This window comes from Empidonax traillii, unplaced genomic scaffold (assembly GCF_003031625.1).
Source record: "Empidonax traillii isolate 1590-97213 ecotype Southwest subspecies unplaced genomic scaffold, ASM303162v1 scaffold517:size446157, whole genome shotgun sequence".
Taxonomy (NCBI): domain Eukaryota; kingdom Metazoa; phylum Chordata; class Aves; order Passeriformes; family Tyrannidae; genus Empidonax; species Empidonax traillii.
The window spans coordinates 326,952-335,626 of NW_020955710.1; the positions used below are offsets into that span (position 1 = coordinate 326,952).

The 8,675-nt window shown below is 47.0% G+C and overlaps 1 protein-coding gene across 2 annotated transcripts in view; it reads left to right on the top strand.

Moving 5' to 3' along the window:
• Positions 1-8,675, top strand: part of SLC24A3 (solute carrier family 24 member 3) — a 105,015-nt gene that overhangs the window by 67,064 nt on the left and 29,276 nt on the right. For both annotated transcript variants that reach the window (XM_027896837.1, XM_027896838.1), the window contains exons 4-6: positions 910-984; positions 3,728-3,812; positions 5,123-5,226. In XM_027896837.1, the coding sequence (XP_027752638.1) occupies positions 919-984; positions 3,728-3,812; positions 5,123-5,226 (255 nt within the window). In that variant the 5' untranslated portion in view covers positions 910-918. The remainder of the gene's footprint in view (positions 1-909; positions 985-3,727; positions 3,813-5,122; positions 5,227-8,675) is intronic.

Consider the following 8,675-nt stretch of genomic DNA (forward strand, 5'->3'; position numbering starts at 1 on the left):
TTCTACAAGTATTGTCCCCTTCTCTCAGCTGTAGTTACTCACTGGAGCTGCACTGCTTGTAAAAGTAATCCCATGGTGGTACATGGCAGGTGTTACAAAAAAGGTGGAGCCATCTTTGAACTTTCAAGGAGTCCCCTCTGTTTGGGCACGTCTGGTTTGTGCACATCCTGTGGGATGATGGCCTTGCTCCTCTGCCTCCCTGTATTTCTCTGCCATGGAGCTGTTTGTGAGAGGGGGCGCAGTGGCCTTGGATGTGTCCATGGCAGTGAAGCAGAGTGGGCTGGGAGGCACTGCCTGGCTGTGGGGCTGTGCTCTGTCAGTACCTGACATGCTTTTCATCTGTTTGCCCCTGTGCCAGCGAGCATTCTCCTACCAATGGCAGGGTGTGCACTGAGTGGGGACAGAGATCCTTCCCCTCTGGGGCAGTATGGACCAGGTTAGTCCCGTGGGGGAGGACGGGGCTTTGCTGCAGGATGGGAGCCACACTGTGCCATCTGCCTCTCGGGGCAGAGATCAGGCCCCAGCACGTTCTGTTTACAACACAGAAACATGGATTAAATGCTTCTGGAATGGAACTGAAGAGCTGATTGATTCAGTGTCCTTTTGAGTCTTCTGTTCTCCCTTGGGTTTTGTTTGTTCCTATATGAAGTTTAGCAAGATTTACCGCTGGGACCCAGGTGACATGGCAGAGCATTTCAATCACAGAAAATAAGCTCCATTCCTCTTTTTCGGAACACCAGATTTTAAGAATTACTCCTCCAGGGTTTGGGTTTTCACAGAACAGAATGATAAAAAAAGCCTTGCATTGTGCAATGGGGAAAAAAAGGAAGGCAAAAATATTTGTGTGACTTACCAATGTCCAGCAAATTTTTGGTCTCCAGACTCAGCCTTTTCTCTCCTCTTTTGCAGGCCGTGTACATGTTTTACGCCTTGGCAATCGTCTGCGATGATTTCTTTGTCCCTTCGCTGGAAAAGATTTGCGAAGTAAGTATGAGAAGATGTTCCTTCTGCTCACGTGCTGCTCATGCAGCAGCTCTGGAGGGCCTCAGGATGTGGTGATGGTGTATTTACTGTTGTCCTACAGTGTCCCTCGTGTTGCTTGTTTAGTTGCTCAGTACGGCCTGTGTGTGTTGGCTGACAGGCTCTCCAGGTGCTCCAACCATTCACACTGTGGTAGTTGCTGTTGCTTCGTTTGTGTGTCTTTTTAGATGTCTCTGCAGAAATACCAGGCCCTACCCTTATCTGACACAAATTAAAACCTGTGATCTACCCCAGTAGAAGTCACAGACCTTGTCCCTTGTGCTCGAAGGCCTGAGTCTCACACCATGTGTTGTGTGGGTGTAAGTTGTAAAGCAAGTGGGACAGCCAGGTCAGCTGTAAAGAAGCTTGTGAATGCTTCCAGCAATTGCAAGGGACTCTGTCCCTCTTTTGCTGAGGTTGGCATGCTGAAATTTTAGAAGACAAGGAGTACATTTTAGCCTAAATCAGGTCAGACAGCTACAAAGAGAACACGACCGTGTGCCCACAGCGACTGCGAGCCCTCTCTGTAGTCAGTTCCAGGCAATGAAATCTTTGCATGTAGAAATATGGTTCGGTCTTGGCAGTGAGATGTCTGTGTCATCTGGAGGAGAGCCTGCCCGTGTTCTTGGCAGTGAGTGCCACTCGTCAGGGCATGGGCTGTGCCTAGCCCTGGGAGAGGTGTCGGCAATGGCAGGAGAAGTCATCTGTGCTGACAGCTCTGATGGAAGTCATCTCTAAACTAACCTGATATTTGTAGTTCAGTTCCCGGCTGTGAGAGCCTTTTTCGCACCTGGGCCCTAGAAGGCAGTTTTCATTTGCCTAGATCTTTGCATTTTGGTTATTTGTTATCTTCTCAATGGTACATAACGATTCCTTGTGTACTTTAGTGGTTCTGAACCATTCTGTTACCCAGCACTGCCAATAAGATGACAGTAACAAGTTCTATTTAATTGTGTGTGAAAGAGAAGGCTTTGCAATTGAACATCAGATCTGGACTACTTGTATTTAAAGTTACTGTGAGGTGAAAGGTGCTGTGTCACTAGAGATTATCAAAATGGGTCATATAAATGGGTCAGACTTTTACTGTTCCTGTTGCTCCTGTTTGATTCTTTCCCAAAAGCTTTTTCTCACCCCATAGGTGACCTTTGGGGGCATTCAAGTCCTTTTGTGTAGATTATGCGTAATTAAACCCTTCTGTAATTAAATGATAGCAAAAGAAATGTGCAGTCCTGTTTCCTGGTCCAACTACTTTTGATTTCATTAATCCAGAATGGCTTGTCTGCAAAACATCCAGCTTTCCATGGTTTGTCCTTGATGTGAGCACTCAAGAATGCATGGGAAAAGGCACGGGGCACTTTGCAAAGGCTGATTGTCTTTGCTTTCAAAAGACACCCTGAGTTGCAGCAGCTCTTGTAGGGTGGCTGTCTCCACAGTTCTATATTACATCCTTCAGAAGAACCTGGCCTTTGGGGAATCTGCTTCTGGTCTCATGAACTTCTTCCCCAGTGAGTTTGATTCTGTTTAAAATAATTTCCCATAAAGCTGTGTTTAATACGGTTCCACAAGCTTTTATAGCACTACAGCAATGCCATGGTCTTCTGCTTTAAAAGCATTCCTGGTGAGGGCACATCCTGTCCTTTCACCTTGTCCCCAAAACTTACATACGAAGTGTTATCGGTGCATGGTGAGTGGATAGACTAACCTTCTCTTAGGGGCCAGGATTACCCTTGTGGGATCTTCAGTCCAGATCAGGCTGGTGAGGCTGGTGGGAGGATTTCTGCAGTCTGGTCTCTGTGCAAAGGTAACGATAAAGTCGCAGAGAAGCCCTGCAGCACTGCAGAGGGATGAGGGGAGAGGGAGGTTTCCTCTCTGCTGCCAGGCTGGAGGCGCTGCCTCCAGGAGCCAGCTCTGCCAGGGACACCTCCCACCACCCTGGGCTCATCCCTGTGCTCTGGCTGCCCGTCTTCCCTGCGCTCACAGCAGCAGCTGCTGACTCACACCCCAGCTTGGTGTAGTAACAGCTCAGAGCTGGTGGCTGTTTGGGGGGGCTGGTTTTAGCTCTGTGTTGAACGGGGGAAGGTGCCAGTGAGGCTCGTGGTCCTCAGCAGCCTTGTGGCATCTGCTGATCAGCCACTGGTGCAGATGGAGCAGACAACATCAAGAGTGTAATTAACCAGTTGAATCTTTGGAAGCAGCATATGTTGATGAAGTTTTTATAGAACAGTGGATCCTTTCCCTTCCAGAAGCCCCTGTTTTAGACAGTCCATGGGTACTGCTGGGTGACAGGTGTAGGAGGTGATCCCAGAGAAAGGGGGTGAGGTGAAGGTAAATGGCCAAGGCTTAAGTGATGCCAGGGAAGGTGGCTGGGGGTGAACCAAAACTGAGCTGCAGCCCTGCCCTTTATGGGCCAAAGTGGATAAGGTGTGTATTGCTGGGACTGTGGAGCAGACAGAGTGGTGAAGCTGCTGGAGTGCTGTCTGGAGTGCTGCCCTTCCTGTCCTCTGTGAAGGGCAGCACAAGCACAACCTGCCCTCTCTGCCAGGAGATGCTGACTTACGTAGCCAATGCCTGTGATGACTTTTCCCCTGTACTTAACCTTTGTTAACATAAACCTTTACATGAGTTTCTCTGGGCAGACAGTTTGACGTTTGCAGTGGAATCCCTTCAGCTGCTCAGTGTTGTAACCAGTGCCTCTGTTTCTCTGCAGCGCTTGCATCTTAGCGAAGATGTGGCTGGGGCAACTTTCATGGCAGCGGGAAGCTCCGCTCCTGAGCTGTTTACATCTGTCATAGGTAACTAACCTGCTGCTGCTTCCCCAACCTTTGCCTTGCCCTGGCTGCTTTTCAGAGTTGAAATGGGATTGCTATGAGCCTGTAACGTTTGTTACAGTGCCGGGCCCTTCCCTCATGGGCTCACCTAGGACTGATTGCGGGAAGTCCTCACTAGGTGAAGTCCTTCCACAGCCCTAAGCTGAGAGGGGCCTGTGGTCAGTGTTTATAAAAAGGTGCTGTTCCGTGCAGTTTTACTCATCCACATCTCTGTTGGCAGAGGATCGTCAGGGCAGCGGCTGGGAGGGTATGGAGGGCTCTCCATCCCCAAGGAGAACTAGCCCTCAGCTTAGATACTTTCTCTGGGAGACACTCCTATTTCAGTCACAGCTGTCAGATGCAGAGCATAAGTTAATTCATGCAAAACTGTGTGCTCTGCAGAGAGGTCTGATTACACAAGCAAAGCCATAACATTTGGGAACTTAAATTGGACAAAGTTGGGGCTGTATTTCAGTTAAGGGGAGTGCAGTAGCAGGGTGAAAACAAAACCAGATTCCTTCAAGCAACTTAGAAAAACCCTAATAGTCAGATCATTATCCTGCTGTGGTGTAATCCAGATGCATGTCACTTGACAGGTGAGTGCTTCTGTGTTTCTGAGAAAAGGATACAGTTGGAAAACATACCTAAACTGCACTGGCCAGATAAATACTGTCGGAACCTTAAAAGCAAGTGATGAATTTAAACAGACTGACAGCTAGCAGGAGATGGAGTGTTATTTTTAGGCTGGCTTCCTAAGGAAAGGATTTTGTGCAGCACTATGATGCATGTGTGTGTCAGTTCATCTCCCTCACCTTTAACCTCATTGGCCAATTTTAACCAAACTTGACAGCTTGGAAGTAACTAATGGCCAGACAGCTCTGAATCAGCTCCAGCTTCTACTGAAACTCATCCCTGCTGAAGCCTGTTGGGATGGGGATACGAGGAGTACTGGGGAAGGAATGTCTTACAGGAGACGGTTTCCTGCAAATTTGTGTCCAAGCAGCTGCTGCCACAGAGCTTACAGTGTTTATGATGAGTATTGCCATAATGTTGGATCACAAGACCAGGAGGCTGGTAACTTAGACATGACTAAGGTACTTGGTTTCCATCAGACAATGTATCCAGGTCTCCTCAGAAAGCAAGTCTCTGCAGGTTGCCCTATTAAATATAAGAAAAAGCGGCAGAAGCAGTGCCTGCCTTTAGATTTATTAATGGGGTTGTGAGGTCTACAGTTTTATTGTGAAAAAATTCCATTCTTTCCAATTTACACAGCTTCTCTTGAACTTGTTTTTCAGGTGTTTTTATCACAAAAGGAGATGTAGGCGTTGGAACCATTGTAGGCTCGGCTGTATTTAACATTCTCTGTATTATTGGCGTGTGTGGGCTTTTTGCAGGACAGGTAAGAGCATTTAATGATTCCTAACAGTTCTTGCTGCACCCTGTGCTGTGAAATCAGATGCCAGGGTCACAACTCTGCCACAAATTTCTCTGGCTTTGTTCTTTTTAATAGAGCCCTGTGCTGTTCCTCTCGCACTTTTGAAATGAAAAGCAGAACAGCAAACGTCAGCGCTGGTGTTTTAAGCTGCCCAAGACGTGGGTGGTCAAAGGAATAAAAGTTGGTTATTTAACACCTCCTCTTGGTAGCTGTTGAAAACCACACGGTGATGGCTGTATTGGGCCCTTTTAGGCCGAAGGAGCCAGGAGGTGTCGGTGCTTCTGGTGGGTAAATCAGGGTGGGGAGCCCTGCGAGGCAGCTCCAGGGAAAGATGGTGCTCCTGGAGCAGCTCCAAAGATGCTGCCTTTGTGCAAGATAGCTTGGGGTGCACGTGGGTGACTGGCAGGGCTCGGGAAGTTGTGTGATTAAGATACAGTTTTGCCTGTGATTGTTTGTATCCATAGGCACAGAGTGGGCTATGTGGGAACAGACCTGGGGGTCTCTAATCCAAAGCGCTCACGTCCTGACTCCCCCAGTTCTAAGCAGGGCTCATTTCAAAGCTGGAGCAGGTTGCTCAGAGTCTGGTCCAGTCGGTTTTGAATACTTCCATGGATGCTCCAATGTTTTTCCTCCTTAGCTGTCAGGCGATCAGTTCCTAGTGCCGTTTCTGACTGTTTTCCACCGTGTCAAACTGCTTATGACAACACAAGCTGTTAATCTGAAATTAAAGTCATTAAGTTTTGAGATCTGAGCTGCATTCTGAATTGCAGACATGATTGACTGTATAATTAAATATCTGAATCTGCATTCACCTTCGCACTTGCCAACTTGCCCAGTATTTTACAACCTCATAAATGTTCTTTGACATGTTATTGTGCAGACTTACTTGTAAAGAGGAGAAGCAGGGTGACATTATCAACACGGAGCAGTGGGATAATTAGCTCTGGGAGAAGAGCTGGACTAAGTATAACTTAGTCAGTATGAGAAAGCATGCAGAGAGATTGAGCTTTCCTGGGAAAGCTTGTGATCCAATTGTATTTTTTCATTAGCAGTGAACTTTTACAGGATAAAGGTGAACATTTTCACTGTGAGGAGGCTTCAGGATAAGGCCACTGTAATACCTTTTAACCATCTAAGTGTTCTTATTTGCATGGAACATGCAGCTGGAAGCTACAGATGCTCGAGGTGTTGGTGGCTCTGCTGTAACTCTATGAAAGCCCAGTTGATTGAGGTCAATTTTTAATGACCAAAGCCTTCCCGGGGCATGAAGCTGTGTTCCCCAGAGGTGTCATCAGTAGGACTTCCTGCTCAGGCTGCTTTTTTCAAGCAAATGAATGTGATTAACTGTTCAGCACAGTGGCAGAGGAGCCAATTCTTCTGATTTTTAGTCTCCACAGTGTAGACTGCGTGCCTCAAACCTGCTAAAAGTACTGGCTCCAGATCACAGCTTTCGGTGGAAAAGGTTTGCTAGAGTTTGGGGGTTGACAGAGAATGTCAGTATTCTTGAGAGACTGTTTTGAGGTAGGAGATGGTTCTGAAGGGTGGAACACAGCTCAGGTGCTCTCGGAAACGCCTTCAGCTTGCAGGCTTGGTAGCGCTCAGGAGTCCGAGGTGAGGACTGGCTGCTGGGAGTCATCCCAAGTGTGGTCTGCGTGTCTCAGGCCAAGAGCTGAGATTCTGACAGATGTGTCCCAGCTTTGTTTTCCTTGACTCTGGGGGTGATGTGTGTATGGTTTGGTCAAGTCACTTAACACCTGTTTGCCGCAGTTTAACCCTCAGAGAGGGGGGGACCACTGGAATGATTGATTTGGAACGGTGATTTTAATGAGCAAATAAGAAGCCTCAGTGTCAATAATTACGATGTTCTAGATAAACTCTGGTTTGCTTTATTGTTTATATTTTTTCCCCCCTCCTAATCTTTCACCAGAAAGTCATTCCCTTTTATTGTTGTGATTCATCTCTTTGTTTTGTGTTAATGCTAGCAGGAATTTGGTTTTATTATCAACAGTGTCTCTACAGAGGCACTAACATAGGTGCTAAATTTGTTTGGTGGTTGCATTTCTGTTCACCTGGGGACCTGGATCTCAGTGCTGAGTTGCCAGGTGAGCCTGGAGTCTGGTCATTGGTCGAAGCTGCCTGCTGTGCTCCAGGGCTTTTTCTTTGGACTCAGACCTGTAGGGTCAGCAGCTGGAGCCCTCGGGTTTTCAGGTGTATTGTCCGTGGAATGGGAATTCCAGAGCTCAGACCTGCAGGGGCTCTCTGCAGCGTTGCCATCAGCACTCTTTTAGAAAGCCTTCTTTTGGTTTGGTTTTTGTGGCTTTTTGACTGGTAAATGGTTGAGTTGTAAAATACTGACCAACTCTCTCTGGGATATGTTTTATTTTTAAATTAGGTTGTAGTTCATGCGTGCTCTGTTTGGATGTATTATTCTTTAGTTCAAGAAAATACTGGGTTTGGTTACCTTGAATAGAAAAAGAAACAAGCCCACAGCCCCAAAAAGCTGGTATGTATTTACTTGAGCACCAACTCTAATTGTTTATTCTTCTAAGCTTTTAATGACTACAAGTGCCCACTTTTCAGAATAAATCAGAATAGACATCCCACTGCTGGAACAGGAGAAGGGAAGTGTGATGCCCACACCTCTGTATGACACTGCACACCTAAAAAAGGCATTGAAAGAGCATTGTTAGGGTTGAAAGTCAAACACCAAAAAGTTAGAAAATAGCAGCGTTAGGGTTCCCTGTGCACTGTAATTTGCCCCCCCTGTGTGTGTTCATTATTATCCAGCCTTTAATTACAGGGTCTCCTGCTGAGTTCACCGCTGGGGTCCCTGCCTCCCTCAGGCACAGAATGGACTTCGCTCACTTAATGAGAAGCTATTCAGGATTTTGTTTTCTCCTTATTGTTCACTCTGTGCCCTTCTGCCTTATTTACCAGGCTCTATTCAAGCCCTGTTTCAGAGGCAGAATTATTAATTTCCTCTTGAACGTCTGCCCATCTCATCGCCATTGTATCTGAGCAGTTGATGAGCAATTAATTAATTTTCCCCAAACCTCTGTGAGATGAAGGGATGTTTTAAAGATGGGGAAACAAAGCACAGAGAGATTAAATAGAAAAGAATAACTTGTCATTTTAGGGGCCAATTAGAGCTGGCACAGGCCTGTTCTTTCCCTGTTGCATAGCATCCTGTGGCACACTCTTTGGTCCTGGCTTCAGGTGCTGCTCCTGCTGCTCCATGCTCCACAGGGATTTCCTTGCTGAGCTGGCCTTGGTTTGAGTGGCCATGTCAGTGTCCACACAGCCCACACAGTGTCCATTTCTTGAGACTTGAGAGAAAAAAAGCTTGCACCGGCCAGATTCTTCCCCGGGATCATGGATCTACCCCTAGCTGTCTCTTGAGCATCCGGCTTTCC